Consider the following 21,163-nt stretch of genomic DNA (forward strand, 5'->3'; position numbering starts at 1 on the left):
AATATCCTGTTCAAAAGGGATACTGATGTTGATTTTTACATATCACGTTTCATATTTAATCCCAGTCATGCTCTTCAGTGACATTGTACTCTCCTTACACAAACTAAAAAACAATCAATGATCATAATGTTTGTGCTAAAATTATATACATCCTGGCCTTGATTGCTGTGCACAATTGTTTATCATGGCGTGTGTGAGTAAAGTGTATGTAGATTAGGGCTGCACGATATTGGGAAAAAATGACATTGCGAAATTTTATTTCTCTGCGATATATATTGCGATATGAAATCTAATCTAATTTTTTCTTACAAACAAAAATGGGGTGAGCACACTTACATTCTCATTTTTAATTATTTAAACATCGACACCATTGTGTCAACTGATTAATATGCGCGAGGGAGAGAGCAGGACAGCGCTCGTGTTGTTTGAAGACGGTGAGCGTGCGGCCGTGGCTCGCTCGCTCTCTCTGTTTCACTCTCTCTATCTCTCTCATGCGCTCTCTCTCTCTCTCTCTCTCTCTCTTGCGTTCTCTCTCTCTCGCGCGCGCTCTCTCTCTCTCTCTCCTGCGTGCTCTTCTCTCTCGCGCGTGCTCTTCTCTCTCGCGCGTGCTCTCTCTCTCTCTCTCTCTCTCTCTCTCTCTCTCTCTCTCTCTCTCTCTCTCTCTCTCTCTCTCTCTCTCTCCTGTGCGCTCTCTCACGCTCTCCGTGAATCACATTCGTCAAAGGCCAGGTAGCAGCTGACCTGTACAGTTAATGAATAACGGATCAACTACGACAGACAGCCTATATCGCACATACTGCGATGTGACCATCGTGGATTCGTACATCACGATATCGATGCTTAAACGACACATCATGCAGCCCTAATGTAGATAAGCACTGAACTTTGATCATTAGCTCAAAAAACATGCTTTGGTGAGATTAAGGTCAGATTTTCAACAGTGTGAGATTACATCTGCTCTAAGAGGCAAACTGCCTGATTTTAAGCCTTGTGTCACGTGTTTGCGTACACAATATGTGTATGTACGAGTGAGCCGCATGTGTGTTGAGTGGGCTGGATTTAGCTGTTCGGACTGAGCGCATTACAAGGCAACTTTGTTTCCCTGCTCAGCAAAATGCAATGACTTTCCTGAGGGATTCTGAAGAGTAAAACTGTATAATCATCACTAAGGACACAAGCAGAAACAGCAGAAAATGTGCTTTATTAATGTGGTGAGCAGATTATTTTATGGCTATTGTTCTATGAGATGATGGCCAAAGTAAACCAGTTTAGGAGAGACCAGCAGAGAACAAACCGTGACCTGACCAGGGGCGGGGGGCTGTAGAGGGGTCAGATAGTGACAAAATAAAGCTTTATGAGACGTTATGCTTTTACACGGCATCGCCATCCACATACTTTTTCTCTGTGACTGTTCCTTTCGAATTCTAGATCATCCTTCTGCTCCTTTTTAAAGTCTCTAAAGCAGTGGTCCTATTTGACCTTTATGTTGAGATTAATCACCGTAATATAATTGTTTAACTCATAAAAAGTCAAGTTAACTCATAAACTAAAACGTCCTTAAGATCAAATATGGTCATTTATCATTATTACAATGTAATAAAACAGTCCATAGTGTTTGACTGTCATTGACATAAACTACATAAAAAATAGGAATGCATTTAGAAAATAGGTTTGCATTTAGCGTTGTTTTTCACCTACTGCCCAATAGGGCTGGATAGTGTTGGCTCAGTGGATAAGACACATGCCTTTGGTGTGAGAGACCCGGGTTCGAATCCACTATAAGACACCAATGTGTCCCTGAGAAAGACACTTATCCCCTAGTTGCTCCAGAGGCGTGCCACCTCTGACATTTATAGCAATTGTAAGTTGCTTTGGATAAAAGCGTCAGCTAAATGTGATAACTTTACGACACAGCACAATTGTGTGTAGGCGTGTACTCACTCTCTCTCCCTGGCAATCCTCTCTCTTTTTTCTCGTCACATTTGTTGCATTCGCTGAAGTAGAGGAGGATGAACATGTCTATCATCACCCAGACCAGAGAGGTGGCCAGCACCACCTTACAGTACGCAAACTTCCTCATCTTCATACCTGAAACACACAAAACACACACAGGGTGTTACGGACAAACACAGGTACAAGCAAACACTTGAGAAGCTGCCAGCGATATTTCACACCTACAACCAGACACAGTGGGATCAACCATACAGAAATCAGTTACACCTTACTGTACACCAGCTGGTTTTCAACACCACACTCAAGAATTGCATCTATACAAGCCTCAAAATTGTTAGTAAGAGTTTACTGTAGACATGCCCACTATCTGAAAATGTTGCAAACACAGACACTTTATCATCTTCACACCAAAATAAAGCACTATAGTTTCCCTGAATTCCAAGGATAAAGTATTGGTTTCTTGCACCAAAAAATCCTCTCTGCCCCTCGGAAATAAATCTTGTAGAACATTGTTAAAAAAAGGCTTTTTTATTACCATATATTTATGACATCTTTTGCGATTTCAATTTCTCCTTTCTCTTTGGAATGTTACAAGCTCTTGGTGCATGAAAAAGATCTGTAAAGTTGCAAAGACTAGCAAAGACAAGTCTTAAATCCAAAGAGATATTCTTTATTAAAGTTAGGAGTCAACCACGCCCGCCAAAAAATGACTGGTTCAAACAGACCCCCAGATGTGTGAAGATTTGCATAACGCCACCCAAATGTTCACACAAAGAAAGAAGGCGTAAGCTTGATTCTCGCTGTTGCTGCCAGCACCGTGTTGTGGAGACCCTGTGTTTCATTGTGAAAGCGAAGCTACTTAGTTTGGCCTTCCAAAAGAGACAACTAGAATCACTAGAAATCATATGACCCCTTTAAATTACCTCTGTTATGACTGGCTGAACTGGCATCACTGCTAAATTACTAAACACTAAATAGCCTTTAAAATGTGGGCACATATAACACCTGACACAGTCGTGGCCTAATGGTTAGAGAGTCGGACTTATAACACAAAGGCCGCAGGTCTCAGTACATCAGCAATTATAGATGAGGGAGTAAATGAACAGCGCTCTCTTCAATAGCCACAACTGAGGTGCCCTTGAGCAAGCCAGCAAACCCCCAATTGATCCCTGTGCGCTGTGCAGTAATGGCTGCACACTGCTTGGGGTGTGTGTGTGTGTGTGCGTGTGTTTACAATTACCTGCAGTGCATGTGTGTGGACTTGGATGGGTTAAATGCAGAGCACAAATTCCAAGTATGGGACACCACTTTCATGTCACTTTCATTGAAACATATGTTAATGTATTCATGACAACATAATCATGAATTACCTATCTTTACAAATTTCCAAAAAGGGTTTTGGCGGACTGAATGGGAAGCTTTGCATTATGACATGAGTATTTCTCCATTATAAATCAAGATATTTTTATAGCAAAAGAGAAAGAAAATAAATTTCCATGATTTCCCATGAACTCTGTTAAGAGCAAACATCTCAAGAGACATCACAAGACACTTGACTATGGCAGTCACACTATACCACATTAGCAGATGATTTAGTGATTTGACCTTTGACCTAACAGAGGGTGAAAATTCCAATCTTTAACAGGGTTTTCATTAATCCAGCCATCTGCCTTCATTAACGAACTGGAAATTAATATTTTATTAGCCGACTAGGAATGCAATGAGAAAATAGGAAAGATGAGGAAGACATGAAAGGGAAGGAAGGATGATGTTCCTATGGGAGGTGAGCAGCATGTGATATGCTTTGATAAAGGAGAGGTCACTGTAACATAATTACACGGCAATACGGATCCCACCCTGAGGCTCCAGTGAATAGTTATGAAATCAGACAAGCCCTGAAAATTCAAAACCAATTTGTAGAACATAATCCTTCACTACAAATACTTCATTCACCCCGAACCCAGAGAGTAAATGTGTTTGTAAAAGTAGGGGATATATATACTTCAGATCCAAAAGGAAGCAGTTTCACCCAAAGTTCACCCAAAAAATGAATGTAAATCCAAATCTGTGTGACATTATTCTGTGGAAGACAAGATAAGATACTTTGAAGAAGGTTTCAGGTGTTTTTGTCATTGGGGTCTTAAATAACATTGAACATTGAATGGACAGAATAAAGCACTGGAATTTTCAAAATATTGTCTTTTGTCATCTACAGAAGAAAGAATGTCACTGTACCTACAGAGTTCTTTGACGTTTTTTTTTGTGTGTGTGTGTGTGTGTGTGTGTGTGTGTGTGTGTGTGAGTGCTCTGCATAAGGGAAGAGGGAATCTGCTTAGACAGCCGTTTTAAAGGGAACAGCAAGCCATCAAAAGACAAAAAGAAACATTGGCCACTGTCACTCTTTGTATTTTCTGACCCACACAGGCCTCAGGAATAACACACTTTTATATGACTCCCACTATCATGAAAACACTCTTAGGAAACAGTGCCATTTGTGTAGAATGTGTCCCCATGAATTGCTAATGATATAATTAACAGTATAGTGAACTTTTTATAGTAAAACATCGAAGGCAAAATACTGTACATTAAAATGTTTTTCTGTTTTTCACTGTAATATCATCATACAGCTCCCCTTTAAACCATTACATGGGTCATAAACGTAAAAAAAAAAAAAAAATTATAAAAACATTTTCTTAATAAGTTACTATTAGCGCTTTGCAAGGCTTTAAAAAACACTGTATATCTGTCTCTTTATGTTCACCAGGTCTGCATTTACAGATCAAATATACAGTAAAAACAATAATATCGTGAAATATTAAATACAATTTAAAATTAAAGTTTTCACTTTTAACGTATTTTAAAGTGCAGTTTATTATTGTGATGGGAAAGCTGAATTTTCAATTTTTAAGCTTTACTCCAGGCTTTACTGTCACATGATCCTTCAGAAATCATTTTAATATACTGATCTGGCACTAAAGAAACATCTCTCATTATTGTCAATGAAAACAGTTATGTCGCTGAATATTTTTGTGGAACTGTGACAAATTTTTTTCCCCCTGCTAATCTATGCAGGTGCGATCATCAAAAAATATTTAAATGACTTCAAATTGAATGTCAAACAGAACGGAGCAGCATGGTGTTAGAGCAGTCAAAAGCTTGCCAAAAACCTCTGGCATCTGATGTCTCTGAGGGGGTCTCACCAGCAGTGTGTGTGTGTGTGTGCGTGTGTGTGTGTGTGTGTGTGTGTGAGCTCAAGGTTATGACTGGCGCAGCAGTAACGCCACTGTTCTGGTGGCCCTCGTCCATCACAGTGGCAACGCCAAAGGCTCCTGCCCATGCCAGCTGGGCCAGACATTCATCACTGTGACAACACACACACACCTGAGTGATCACAGGCCTGAGAGATGAAAACAGACACATATCCCTAGTGCATCGGCTCAAAACGGCAAAGTCTGACATCTCAAATACAAACATAGCCTGAATGAGACATTATATATAGCCCTATGAAGTTACAGTATTATTTAAAGAAAATTAAGTTGTGTCCTACTCCGGTGTTCTGGGTCCTTTCAAGAATGAAGTACACTGTAAAAGTCGTAAAAGATTAATACATTTGACAAGAAAACTTATTTCAGTCTTTCTGTTTGAAAATGTCATGTTGAATTGTGTTACTTACAATTCCTTTTTTGTAAATTTGTGAAATTGACTAGCAAATAGTAATTAAACTAGCCAAAATAATGATGTTCTACTGGGGTTTTTCCACTTTAGAAACATTAACCAGAGTAAAGGGAGCTAATAATAAATATTACAAATGAAAAACAGGGGAGAAAATGCAATTTCCGCCCACAAAAACAAACCGGGGGAAAGACACACATGAGGATTTAGAGAGAGAAATGAGTAATTCCACTGAAACAATTCATGGGAAATTGCTCATTAAACTGTGTGACAAGATCAAAGTACAGCAGTGACTAATGTTTTTCACATTGTGAGAGAAAACTAAAATCCAAGAGTCTGTGATACTGTGCTGAGGAAAATTAAGGTTTGTTTAGCCTAAATATCACATAAAAAATACCAAGCATTACATGTCACTTTATGAATAAAAATTACAAACATCATTTGACAACCTAAACAATGTTCAAAACAATTTAAATAAAATCTCTCATCACCATCCTGTTCTCTTATGCACAATCCCGTTGTCCCATTCACCAATATGGGCAAAACACACGTCCTTGGACAAAAACCATTGCAATACTTATAAGCACTGGACGGTAATTGTTTCAAAGGATGACTTATGTAAAAGAACATTTGCATGATACTATGATAAAGCTTGTATGTCAGGACAGCAATTAGGTCATGTGAGGTCATAGTGACACAATTTTATTAATTCAATGTAAACGCACAGCATGCAAATACAGACAATTTCGGACACAATTTAAAGTACCACATGACACTGGTCTTTTTATAAACAAAAACAAAGCTAAACTTTCACACATACATTACCAATTCAGAACGCAATAACATCTCTAGTAGCACCTGTTAACGCTGACATGACAGTATGTCCCCATGTAAAACAATTATTCGATTGGGACTGTAGAGTATAACATTACTTGCTCAATGCACGTGTTGGTATTGCACCTGCAAGGTACACACACAACACAATCAGCAAATGTCAGAGCGGGACTGTGATTGTTCTTTTATGCTTCTGAGTTTCACTTCCTGTCTTACTTCCTATAACATGTTTTCATGTCATGCAATATTCATGCTGTTATCTGATCCTGAGACATATGGACAAGCCCACCACCTGTGTGTCACATACAGAGAAGTGGGGTGGATTCCTGTTCAACACGCCACACACTTAGAGGAATATGAGATGGCCACGAACAAATCCACGACATGAAACATGAGAGATGCAGACAGACCTAGGGGAAAGAAAAGGACACAGGAAGAGAACAAGTGGAAAGAACAGAGCCTCTTTAACAGCTCTGGCTGGCAGGAAAACAGATGGGTGCAGAAACCTGCTCGCACCTCTGGTCGCATCAAGCACACACTTTGAGATGCGAGACGGGAGGGTAATTAACTTTCTTTTGGCTGTTGCCGTCTGTTAGAGAAAAGCAAATTAAACCCCTACAGCATCTCCTCCTTCCTATTTACAGTCCCTCTATCTTTCTCTCTACGCCTCCACTTCCGTTATCTCCCATTCAAAATGTGAAAGTAAAGTTCTTCACAGACAGACGGAAAGAATTTGACATTGTAAATATGCACATCTTACCCACACACAGCAACATTTTTCTTTAATAAATGAAAAATTTAAGATAACATCTATACTTACTACAGTCAAGAGTCCATTTGCACATTCTTGCAGGTCTTGACTTCAGTACGACATTGAATTATACATATTAGATTAGTCCGTCCCAAACAGCAGCAAGATAAATGAATTGCAGGGTTGATTCCATTACAGTATGAATGGGTCCTAAAAATCAAACGAGCTATGCTCTCAGATTTTGACTCAACATGCATGCTCACCACAAGAGTGCACATCCACACCGCACTGAAGAACAGCGTGCATGCAGCGGCCAAACGCTCTGAGCAGGGAGTACTAAAGAAATCACAAACAGCTCTATTTTTGTCTGACTGAAGTGTGCATATAATCCGTGTGTGATGTGATTCATGTCTTTTTCAATTGGTTTGCTCGTCAGTTCAGGTTAAATATGCATCATGCGCACTGAGGGATTATATCACAAGATCTAGTAAGAAGGGCCATAACTAGTGTAGAGATGGAGGATTTTATTATCTTCAATTTTTTAGCTCTAATATTTTTTAGTGGCAGTGAATTCAGAGATGCAGAGAGTTCAATTCCATAGCAGTTAAAGTGACTCCGAATTGCCTGCTGTGAGCAGTGATTCTGCAATTTTGCATAATCTGCAGGTCTATGATAGCTGTGCCATAAAAAATTATTCATATTTAGCCTGTCTACTGAAGAGCTGTGTATTCTTGGATTTAGTCTGGGCTATTTTATAATTGTTCGTCAGTGTGTACATACAGATGTGACGCATCGTTTCATGAGAATTGTGTTTTTGAAATTGTGTATCAAGATTGGTTCAAATGTTAAATGTTCTTCTAACTGGAAAGAAACTCATTAAACTTTCTTATTTTCTTTCTTATTCATACAGAGCCTTGGCAAGAAACTCCCTCGGTGTCAATTTAACACACTACATTCAATTAACACTACCACTCAAAAGGGCTTTTCCTGCTGCACAGTGTGCAATTCACACGTCATAGTTTGCATTGTGGGATTTTTCAAATGTAGGGTTTAAAGACTCACAGTTAACACTTCAGTGGTTGTGGGTGTGCATGTGGCACAGTAGTGCAGCAGATGTGCAGTCAGTGTAGGGTACATGACACACACAACTGCTACATTTCACTTAACTTCAGTTTTGATATCTTTCAGAGGAACAAAAGGCAGTCAGGTAATGGGGAAGGTCAGGGACATCAGAACCTGCTGAGTGTGTCATACATTTATCTATCTTCAACAGAATTTGAAATAAAAATAAAAGCTTCTTGTTACTGGTGTAAAAAAGCATGGTGTCAATCAATCGAGTTCCCTGCCAGCATTAAATTTCAACGTTTCTCCAGAAACATCAATCTTGAAAAATGAGGAATTACAATGAATCATATTTGGCATTGTGTCACAAGAAAGACACTACAGATGCTTTCATCAAACACTCATGAAAATCACATCTTACTTGGTACCAGTAACATTGTCAAGATTACCTAACCATAATTTCATTAATCAGTTATTTTTTTATGCAATAGCAATGGTTAAAAATAAATCTATGTGTCTAATGCACATCTAAAGGACCATTTATGGCCTTTCCCATTAGATTCCTGTAATGGTTTTTTTTATTCCAAAATATCTCACATTTGCTAAAACATATCCTTCTCATACATACTCTTCCTATTAAAGCACTACATAGCAACAAAAACCACTACATCCCAAACACCTGTAGCACTTCAAGCAATCATTTTACATAAGAGTGGATGAAAAAAACTATTGGGATAGATGTGTAAAGTGGGCTGTGCTGACTTCAGTAAAGCCTGTACTAAAATTGTCTAAAATATATTGTAAATAAATTGTAACTAATATATTATCTATGCATATATAGCTAAAATTTTAAAATGAATGCTGGGTTTTTCTTTTTCTTTTTTTACTTTGTATTCATCAAAGAAACCTGAAAAAATTATTCCGCAAAAATATTAAGCAACAAAAATATACTTTATAACATTACTGTTTTACTGTATATTTTTTACAAACGTTATGAAACATCTGAATTGTGGAGTAGTTCATGTAACTCAGCAAAAACACTTGATGAAAGGTGCTGTTTTCTTCCGGCTAGCACAAACCCCAATTATCAACAATTCACAGAGCTGTTGCGAAAAAGAGAGAACAATAAGCACAAAGAGGCCTGTAACAGACATTTAAATACACAACTGAATAAAGCTCACAGAAACATCAGAAACACAAGCTAAATACTGTGAAAAAACAAAAGACTGATATGGACAGATTCCACGTCTGAGAGAGAAAGACAGAGAAAGAGAGAGAGAGAGAGAGAGAGAGATGAGAGAAATGTTTGTTTCCTGTAATTATAATTCATCACGTATTCAGAAGAGGTGTTAAAAATTGTTCAAGATGTGAAGGTTTATGACTATGTATGGGTGTGTGTAATGATAAAACATCAAAGAAAAAAATCCAACTCACAGCGAGACAGAGCTGCCAGGCTTAGTTTGATAATTAACACACAAGCGAGATTCGCTCCTGCACGATGAACACTCAGTGAATTACAGCAAAAGCATCGCGGCTGTTTAACAGACCCAAACCAGTTATTACGGCAAGCTTCAGTCTCCTAATGACTCCTGGAGAGCACGTCCAGCTCCTGTTCTATAGAGACATTCAAGCAAGTGTGTGGAAGTCATTTCTGTCTGGGCTATTCATATTTGCTTTTTGTGGTTCAAATATTACATACCATAACCAGGCATAAATATGTGACAGTAGCTCGGCTGCTTTAAAAATAGCATCGCTTTTACAATAGTGTGATGTGGCACACATGGGTCAAATGAAAACACCATAGACATGTTTGGCAAGATCTTTATTTTGTTTGTTTTACTTAGAAACAGTAACATGGAAGGTGCACATTCCATGGTGACTGCTGGTAATGTGAAACATTCAATATAGTGTTAAAGTCAAGAAATGTGTGAATAGTAACATGTGTTTCGTTTCTGTGTCTTACCAGTTCCTGGAAAGCCCAAAAGAGCGGCCCGTGAACAGGAAACCAGTTTATGGCATTCTGAAGGGGAGGAGTTACACAATTAAGGATGTGTGGATTAAAATGTCTTGTATATGTATACTTTGATGAATTATTAGGGAGGGAAGCCTTTGGTTAAAGGAGAACTTCATTATGGGTGTGACTTGTGAGGCTGAAAGTCTATGTGAAGTGTGAAATGTACCGTTTAACAAATGGAGTGTTATGATTGGTCCGTTTGAATACTAGGGGAGGGGGCCAAGGGTATAAAAGAGGAGTGGAAATGTTTGAATGGGGGGGACGGGTGTTTGTTGGAACAGTAGCCAACTATTTAGGTTTTTTCTTAGTTTTCTGTTATGTCCTGAGTTGTACTTTAAATAAGTTTTCTTTTGTTTTGTTCTTTTCCTAGGTTCAACTTGCCCATTTATTTGATAGTTTGCTTTGGTTTTTGCTATGTCTGTTTGAAACTTGTGGATCCCAAGAATAAAAAAAAAGGACTTTCCATGGACTTTTCCTGGAGTTTTGCCACTTCTTTTGTTGTCAGTTAGCCATTGCATCGACCATCTTACCACAAATGGTGTCAGAAGTGGGATAAGAAGTCTTTATGGAGTGACTGACACTAGAAGAGGAAAACTGCAAACCTCAAGATGACTACTAGAGGACATGGAGGACCTCAAAGGATAACCCGAGCTCATCCAATCCTACTCTCTGAGGGGGAAGAGGACACTGTTGAAGCTCAAGCAGGTGATTTGGAGTTGGAGGCTGGGGCAACTGAGGAGGCTGTGATAGACTCATTTCGGGTGATGAACGTGCAAGGTCTAGAGAGTGAACCTGTGGTGAGACCCAAGATCAGTAAAGTTAGTACACCCCAAGGTGAAGCAGAAGGAATTGTGGTGGGTCAAGACTTTCTTTTGGAAATGAGGAAGTTTATGCAGCAACAACAAAGAAATGAGAAAATATTGTTTGATGAACTGAATGGTTTAAAGGCTACTATTTTCCAGAAACCCAAGACAGGGTGGGAATCAGTTGAACAACTGAGCCAACAAACTCATTACCCATTACCTACTCCCAGAACATTTCCGCAGGCCTCAGGGGGAAGAGCCATGCTTTCAGAACCTCCTCAAACGCAACCTGAAGACCATTTGCCAGGTATGTCTCCACCACCAGTAGCCTCTTTCAGACGTTATCATGAACCACAAATTCCTGCTTTTGTAGAAGGTGAGGATGTGGAGAGCTTCTTTGTGCGGTTTGAACGCATTGCCAGAACGTGGGGATGGCAAACTGATGAGTGGGCGGCCCGAGTGGTAACTCTGTTAACAGGCAAAGCTCTGGAGGCCTATGCAGGCATGGACGATCAAAGTTCCGGATCCTATGTTGACATTAAAGCTGCGGTTCTGGCCAAGTACAACGTGACTGAGGAGACATATCGCCTGCGTTTTAGGAGTCTTACGGTGCCAACGGGAGAAAGTGTAAGAGAGACCTACAACCGCATCAAGGGCTTGTATAAGAGGTGGATGCGACCAGAAATGAAGAACAAGGAACAGTTGGGAGAAACCATCATACTGGAGCAGTATCTGCGAGTGTTGCGCCCCGACGTGAGAGTATGGGTTAAGGAGAACCAACCACTAACTGGTGAAGGAGCCGCTAGACTGGCGGAAAGGTACATGGCTGCACATCGAGAGCCACCACGAATCAGCAAAGGTACTGTGACTGTGGGCAGGAGTAAAGTCGAGGAGCCTATGGATAAGGCTATGGGAGTGCCTGGGAAATATTCTAATGCAACACTGATTTGTTTTTATTGCCAGCAACCTGGACATAAGGCTTCCCTTTGTCCCCTTAGAAAGCCCAAAGTGACTAATATGTGTTATGTTCCTAGGAATGAGGGCCTTGGTGAATCAGCAACATCTACTGAGAAACATAGTCACCTTATAATGGTAACGGTAAATGGTCAGCATGCTCAGGCTTTGGTTGATACAGGTAGTACACAAACTTTGGTCAAATCTGACTTGCTAAATTGTGAAATGTTGAACTATGGTGATACTGTGTGCTTGGGATGTGTACATGGGGATGAACACATTTATCCAACTGCGGAGGTCTCTGTAGTGATAGAAGAACAAGCATACCTGTTAAGGGTGGGGGTGGTTGAGAAACTAGCATTTGATGTGGTGTTAGGGGAAGATTTTCCTTATTTAACTGATTTGGTGGGTTCCGTATCCAAAATGTGTGCAGTAGTTACAAGGTCCCAGACCAAAGGATTGCAACCCCTTCCCAATGCTGATGGTGATCTGTTCTCTAATGCAGGGAAGGATAGAAAAAGTAAAAAACAGAGACGACAAGAGAAGCATAAGGGGAAAGATAGGATACAAGAGAGCTTACCAAATTTACCCGACTCTGGGTCCGAGTTGATTAACTCTCATTTGCTGGTTCCTGAAAATTTTAGGGAATTGCAAAAGGAAGATGTTGCTTTACAGCCCTTGTTTGCAAAAGTGTGTGAAGTGGATGGTAAGCCTGTAGGGGTACCAAAGTTTGGGGGGGATCGGTATATTTTAAAGAACAATCTTTTGTATTTGGCTGATCTCGAGAGTCCTAGATTAGTGGTACCTAAAGCACTGCATCAAATGATTTTACATCTGGGCCATACCATCCCTTGGTCAGGGCATTTAGGCAGGCAGAAAACGTATGAGCGAGTCAGCCAACGATTTTATTGGCCAAAAATGTACCAAGATGTGCAGGACTACTGTAAAACTTGTACTGAATGTCAGATGGTAGCACCTGTTCGAACGGCTGATAGAAGTTATCTGCAACCGTTGCCCATTATTGGAACTCCATTTGAGCGTATAGGGATGGATATCATCGGTCCCTTGGTTAAGAGTAGTTCTGGTCACCAATTTGCATTGGTGATCTGTGACTATGCTACCCGATATCCAGAGGTGTACCCCTTGCGTTCAGTTCAAGGTAAGCACATCGTGAGATGTTTGGTAGACTTGATTTCAAGGGTTGGAGTTCCATCTGAGATTATCACTGATCAGGGAACAAACTTTATGGCTAAAGTGATGAAGCTATTATATAAACAGCTAGGCATTCAGGGAATTAGAACTACACCATTTCATCCTCAAACCGATGGTCTTGTCGAACGGTTTAACGGTACCTTGAAAAACATGCTGAAGAAGTTTGTCGATGAGTCTGGGAGGGATTGGGATAAATGGATTCCGTTTCTTCTCTTTGCTTATAGAGAGGTCCCTCAGTGTTCAACCGGATTCTCACCTTTTGAACTTTTGTTTGGCAGGCAAGTTCGTGGGCCCCTGGACGTGCTCAAAGAAGGGTGGACATCAGAGGAACCAGCCCAGTGCAGTATTGCTTCATATATCTTACAGATGCGGGACAAATTGGAGAACTTTAGAACTCTGGCTAAAGAAAATTTAGCTGCCGCCCAACGACGACAAAAGGTATGGTACGATACACATGCCAGGGGAAGGAACTATGAACCTGGGCAGAAAGTTCTGCTATTATTACCATCCGGTACCAGCAAGCTGTTGGCAAAATGGCAGGGGCCGTATGTTGTGACCAGAAAACTTGGTCCAGTAACCTATGAGATTTTGTGTCCCGAAAGAAAACAGCCTAAGCAGGTCCTACATGTCAATCTCCTGAGAGAATTTAAGGAGAGGGGGTCTGATCTGACAGGTCCAGAGGATGTCAAAGACCAAGTGATGATGGTGAGGGCCATAGAGGAGGAAGAGGATGAACCTGATATGGAACCAGTTCGTTCGTTGCTGAAGGCCCCAGAATGCTATTCAAGCTTAAATAACCAACAACAACAGCAACTAACTGAGGTACTTCAATCTTTTCCCTCTCTTTTCCAGAAGAGGCCTGGAAGGACTGAGATCCTAACACACAACATCATCCTGAAAGACACTACTCCCATACGACAGAAGCCCTATCGAGTCCCAGAGAAGATGGTGGAACAGTTAAAGACTGAGATCAAGACCATGTTGGAAATGGGGATTATAGAACCCTCGAAAAGTGAGTGGTCAAGTCCCATCCTGTTGGTCCCTAAAAAGGATGGAGGAGTTAGATTTTGCACTGACTTTAGAAAACTAAACAGTGTCTCATGCTTTGATTCTTATCCGATGCCTCGTATTGATGAGTTGATTGAGAGACTGGGTAAAGCATCCTTTATGACCACATTAGATCTGTGTAAAGGTTATTGGCAAGTGCCCCTTGATCCTTCTTGCAAGCCCTACACAGCCTTTCGATCTCCTTCAGGGTTATATCAATACACTGTTATGCCTTTTGGATTACATGGAGCACCAGCCACCTTCCAAAGATTGATGGACCGTGTACTTACGGGGTGTGAGCAGTATGCAGCCGCATACCTTGATGATGTGGTGATATACAGTGGATCCTGGCAAGAACATCTAAGGCATCTTGAGGATATCCTAAAGAGGCTTCAGGAAGCTGGGCTCACCATTAACACCACCAAATGTTCGTGGGCTCAGACGGAGGTCAGGTATTTGGGGTACTTACTGGGACATGGTCAGATCAGACCACAGGTGGAAAAGCTTAAGGCTATCCAAAATATTGCTCGCCCGCAGACTAAAAAGCAAGTGAGATCTTTCCTTGGATTAATCGGCTGGTACCGCCGATTTGTTCCCCACTTTGCATCACTGGCTACACCTTTGACTGATCTGACTAAAAAGAGTCCTGCTAAGTTTTGTTGGACGAGTGAGTGTGAAGAAGCCTTCAAGGCCCTGAAGAATCTGTTATGCAATGAACCAGTGTTACAGAGCCCTAATTTCACCCAGAGATTTATTGTACAGGTGGATGCTTCTGATGTTGGCTTGGGAGCCGTACTGGTCCAAGGAGAGGCTCATGATGAGAGACCAGTTCTATTTTTGAGCAGAAAACTCTTTGAAAGAGAGAGGAAATACTCCACAATTGAGAAAGAAGGACTTGCCATCAAATGGGCTGTGGACTCCCTGCGGTATTACTTACTGGGGCGTGAATTCACATTACGTTCTGATCATCGTGCCCTGAAGTGGATGCAAACTATGCAGAATAGTAACTCAAGGATACTGCGCTGGTGTCTGACTCTGCAGCCCTATGTATTTACCATTGAGCACTGTCCAGGTAAGAAAAATATTATTGCTGATTATTTGTCCCGTTTGCCAAATTTAGATCATCCAGAGGGGGAAGAAGGGGGAAAATGTGATGTGGCACACATGGGTCAAATGAAAACACCATAGACATGTTTGGCAAGATCTTTATTTTGTTTGTTTTACTTAGAAACAGTAACATGGAAGGTGCACATTCCATGGTGACTGCTGGTAATGTGAAACATTCAATATAGTGTTAAAGTCAAGAAATGTGTGAATAGTAACATGTGTTTCGTTTCTGTGTCTTACCGGTTCCTGGAAAGCCCAAAAGAGCGGCCCGTGAACAGGAAACCAGTTTATGTCATTCTGAAGGGGAGGAGTTACACAATTAAGGATGTGTGGATTAAAATGTCTTGTATATGTATACTTTGATGAATTATTAGGGAGGGAAGCCTTTGGTTAAAGGAGAACTTCATTATGGGTGTGACTTGTGAGGCTGAAAGTCTATGTGAAGTGTGAAATGTACCGTTTAACAAATGGAGTGTTATGATTGGTCCGTTTGAATACTAGGGGAGGGGGCCAAGGGTATAAAAGAGTAGTGGAAATGTTTGAATGGGGGGACGGGTGTTTGTTGGAACAGTAGCCAACTATTCAGGTTTTTTCTTAGTTTTCTGTTATGTCCTGAGTTGTATTTTAAATAAGTTTTCTTTTGTTTTGTTCTTTTCCTAGGTTCAACTTGCCCATTTATTTGATAGTTTGCTTTGGTTTTTGCTATGTCTGTTTGAAACTTGTGGATCCCAAGAATAAAAAAAAGGACTTTCCATGGACTTTTCCTGGAGTTTTGCCACTTCTTTTGCTGTCAGTTAGCCATTGCATCGACCATCTTACCACAAATAGGAAGTGACTTTTGCCAACGAGCAGCATTGTAGCACCAAAACACTACAATGCTGGTTGTATTTTACTGTATTGTCTATAGTGACAAGGAGCTGAGGCAACAAACACTCTCTTTATGTGTAAAGAACTGGTGCATCTGGACACTTATAAGTGTACTTACCTGACTACTTGACTTTTTAAAAGAAATCTCTTATGCTCACCAAGGCTACTCTGTAATAAAATGTCCTCCTACTTCAAACTTAAGTTCAGTTGCTGCTTTAAATTTAAAGTATAATCAAATTGGCTGTGAAAGTTAATTCTAGTTGAAAATTAATTTGATGAGTTAAAGTAGTGGAAAAACATATGCTGACATGAATTATCGATTATAAATGGTTACTGATTTATTGTGAATCATTAACTACACATTGGCACGACGATTTAAGTATCACAAACCTGGTTTTATTTTTCGAAATGAACATGGTGATCATAATTTGCAGTTATGTAAGAGTAAGAGTTTGTCATACTGATTCAAATCGGCAACTCATGAGATGGTGAAACTTTCTGAATGACTCATTAACTATCTCAGAAGAGTCCTTTGTTTGGGGAATACTGGTTGCTAAGTATGTTTTGTTTATTTGCGTGCAACTCAATAGATTGTGTTTCCTTGCCGTTATTTTAGTTGGACAGTTTCTTTACACATTCATTTCAGACTGCAGACTGCTCAGATAACTATTGGTGTGTGTGTGTGTGTGTACCTACTTAAGCATATTTTGGGGACAAATTTGTACCTAAAGTGAACTAAACCTGACAAACCTGTGTGTTTATAGGGATGAGCAAACTGGTAAAATAACACTATAACACGATCCATGCTTTAATAGTTTAGCAGTATTACCCAGAATGCAACAATAGTGGACATTTGACCAGCGACCAGCTTTCAGACAAAGTGCTGAAGGTGTGTGTGTGTGTGTGTGTGTGTGTGTGTGTGTGTGTGTGTGTGTGTGTGTGTGTGTGTGTCAAACGACTGGAAATAGCGGGATATAGTGAACAGGAAACTTTCAAGGCTTCATGGTACTATTCTCAAAACAGCTAAAAAAAGCTTTCCTATTTTTTGTTTTAAGATAACACTGTCAAAAAATATAGAAGAGTGACAGGAAATAGATATGATCTCTCAAAGAACCTGAGGGAGGTTCATTTTGATGCAGAGCATCCACATGCTTTAATGTCAACTTTGGGTAGAAATCGAAATGAGGTACAACTAGGATTGGGTCCCGAAACCCAGTGCCAAGTTTTTTTGTGGCTCTTTTTTTTTTTAAGTATCGGTTCAGGCACCGCTTAGGCACCGGTACCGTTTTAAAAGTTTTAAACTTTAAATTTGCTTATTGTGGTTCCGATATTACATATCAAACAAGGCATAAGTGTGTGAAAGTGGCTCAGCTGCTTTAAAAATAGCATCGCTTTTACAATAGGAAGTGACTTTTGCCAACGATTAGCATTGTAGCGCCACAAAACACTACAATGCTGGTTGTATTTTATTGTATTGTCTATAGTGACAGTGAGCTGAGGCTTAGGCACCGGCACCGTTTTAAAAGTATTGATTTGGCACCAGTATCATAAAAAACCCAATCGATACCCAACCCTAGGTACAACTGCACTTCCTCCAGGCCTATGTTTGAAACTTCCTCTTCCTCTCACAGATGATAACATGACTTGAGCACAGGTTCTCTCAAACCAGCACAGCTACACTCACACACATACACACACACACACACACAAAGAAACATACGAGCGGGAAACAGGGTGACAGAGATGGAGGGAGCTGAGATGCAAAAACTGCACCCAATGCAAAAAACAAGCACAAATTGATTATCAATGCAAAGCCTGACAGCAACAGCAAGTACAATTAAATACTTCAATTTGCAATCATTCAGCCATTTTATAGTGCAACCCAGATTAACAAGCATTACTGTCTATTTAAAGTTTAAAGAGCTATAGACAAACCCACATTACAACAAACTGCCGAAAATATTACAACAGTTTCCAATCTGGTTTGTCTTCAACTCAGGGAAACTTTTGATTTCATTTTGTTATGCAAAGATCACATAAAAATAAAATAAAAAGTTTTCCCCTACCAATTATATTTTGCTACTTTGAATGCATTATATTAATAAATTTTGTGTTTTTTTTTTTTGTATCTTGACCCACTTTATATCTTAAAACATGAAAATCCTACAAAAACATTATGACTTAAAGTAAAATAGTAAAATAAGCAAACTATTTCAATATTCATTGTTTGAAAATTATTTATGCCAATTTTTAAATTATGACTGACCCACCTCATCATTATTTGCGTGCTGCTCAATATTTTAGTAGGACAGTTTCTTTACAAATTCATTTCAGACTGCAAGTTTACAACTCAGATAACCACTGGTGTGTGTGTATGTGTGTGTGTACCTACTTAACCATATTTTGGGAAAAAAATTGTAAATGATGATTGACCCACATCATTTACACAGCACACAATAAAATGGCCCTTCAAATTAAGCTGTAATTTTGTTAAATCATGAAAAAAGCCCTAACAAAAATTTACCCTAGCAAGACAGGGTAACATAATTTTCCCCACAGAAAGCTATTAACTTATTATCACTTGCTGTGTAAAAGTCCACAGAGCTACCAAGTGGCCATAGTTGGACACCCATTTTACGTAAATTAAAAAAAAAATGCTATCACATTACATGCGGAAGGACCATTATAGAGTTCTTCGCTTTCAGACACTGAGAGTATATGCAAACTGCTTCGCTGTCACGCTACATAAATGCATTGTGAGGAAAACAGAGCTGACATTAATTCACACTATGAATCATAAAGAGACTAACCATAATCACATAATTACACAGTTTACTGCTGTATATTCAGTGCATACCTGTTGAATTGAGGTCAGAGTGTATGAAGGAAGACGGTCTCGTATCATACAGCACAGGGGCTCCAGATGAGGGGAGGAGCTTGAGGTCCCGCCACAGAAACCTGTTACTCATGCATGCTCCCTGTAACATACAAGACAAGCGTAAGAGAGATTAGACCGTGCAACAGTAACTCTACACTAACAACATTTAACAGTTTCAGGCCACTAGGCTGTTTAATCACATTAGCTGATAATCTTTGTGAATGATCAGAAATCTACATTTTGTCAGCGAATAATGCAAATTTTTAAGTGTTGAGTAAATATGATTAAAATGAGAATTTATCTAAATGAATTCATTATTTCTACAAATACAGTGGGGTTCAAAAGTCTTGTGTGCAATCTTAAACCGTCATTTTAATGCAATTTTTTGTTCAAATATAATATACATTTCAATTAAAATTAAGTTTAAATATATTTTTTAAAGACATACATTTCTTGTTTTAATCCTTTAAAATACTAAAAACTAAATAATTTCAGGTTTAAATTCAAGTTCAGTCCCAGTTTCCTCCCATAACTTTAATGTGGACTATAAATATAAGAAAACAAACATATACAACCTATATATCTTCATCTAGAGAGAGAAAATGAAAGAGAAAATAAAAAATGAAATAGTTTTCAAAGCTCTAAGCCTCTAACCCATTTCACATACGCAACACTTTAAATAAATTATGTTCAAATACAAACTATTACACTAAATAATTAGACATTAATTGCCTGTTGTTTATCAAAATGTCTCATAACGTAATGTACATCAGTGGTGTTTCATCAACATTATGGGGGAAATTAATACACTAATTAAAAAGAAAACAACTCAGACACTTGAAAACCATCACTTTTAGTCGCATCCAAATCAAAATAAATCTCTAATGACTTTAAGCAAGAAATTATCAGTAAATAAGCCAGTGTTTAGCAAATAAATAGCAAATAAAGGTACCCCCTTGTGCCACCACCATCTAAAATTGCACCCCTGTGAATCATAAAATAACAGAAAGCACATCAGATGCAGCATTCCGGACAGAACCTAAGGGCCCTATTTTAACGAACTAAGCACGTGGTCTAAAGCGCACGGCGCAAGTGCACTCAGGGCATGTCCGAATTCAATTTTGCTAGTTTAACGACAGGAAAACGGTTGGCGTGCCTGGGCGCGTTGTCTTAACGGGTTGTCCCTATTCTCTTAATGAGTAATGGGTGTTTTATGGGCATAACGGGCATAATGGCCATAACGTGCAATAAACCAATCAGAGTCTCATCTCCTTTAAAAGCCAGTTCCGCTTGCGCCATGGCGGGTTCACTGTATACAAGGCGGAATGTAATGTTTATTTTTTAATAATGTTCCTGTGTGTGTAATAAGCAAACTGTACGCACATTGTTCACCCACCTATAGGAGCATTTTATTATATTATATTTATTATATCATAGGAGCTCTTGAAATAACAAAGAGAAAATATTGCGCAAGACTTTAGTCCAGATTTTTTATTTGGTCTATGGCGCAGTCTATTTTCAGTTCCTCAAAAGAGCAACGCCCCAACAATGCGCCTGAACTAGTGCTGCACGATGTGTCGTTTAAGCATCGATATCGCGATGTACGAATCCATGATAGTCACATCGCAGGATGTGCGATGTAGGCTGTAGTAGTTGATCCGTTATTGATTAACTTTACGGTTGACGAATGTGATTTGCGGAGAGCGCAAGAGAGAGAGAACGCGAGAGAGAGAGAGCGCGAGAGAGAGCGAGAGCACACGCGCGAGAGAGAGAGAGCGCTCCAAACAAGCGCTCTTGCTCTCTCTCCCTCGCGCATATTAATCAATTGACATGATGGTGTCGATGTTTAAATCATTTAAAATGAGAATGTAAATCTGCTAACCCCATTTTTGTTTGTAAGAAAAAATTAGATTAGATTTCATATCGCAATATATATCGCAATGTCATTTTTTCCCAATATCGTGCAGCCCTAGCCTGAACACACCTCTTGTTTAGACCAGCACGCCCAT

General features: G+C 39.6%; 1 protein-coding gene across 1 annotated transcript in view; it reads right to left on the reverse strand.

The window, feature by feature from the left end:
* LOC128030653 (polypeptide N-acetylgalactosaminyltransferase 1-like) overlaps positions 1-21,163 on the reverse strand; it is an 83,656-nt gene that overhangs the window by 25,900 nt on the left and 36,593 nt on the right. The window contains exons 2-3 of the mRNA XM_052618450.1: positions 19,134-19,254; positions 1,942-2,088 (exon numbers count right to left, since the gene is read on the reverse strand). Of these exons, the coding sequence (XP_052474410.1) occupies positions 1,942-2,088; positions 19,134-19,245 (259 nt within the window). The 5' untranslated portion in view covers positions 19,246-19,254. The remainder of the gene's footprint in view (positions 1-1,941; positions 2,089-19,133; positions 19,255-21,163) is intronic.

Source organism: Carassius gibelio, chromosome A16 (genome assembly GCF_023724105.1).
Source record: "Carassius gibelio isolate Cgi1373 ecotype wild population from Czech Republic chromosome A16, carGib1.2-hapl.c, whole genome shotgun sequence".
In the NCBI taxonomy this organism is placed as follows: domain Eukaryota; kingdom Metazoa; phylum Chordata; class Actinopteri; order Cypriniformes; family Cyprinidae; genus Carassius; species Carassius gibelio.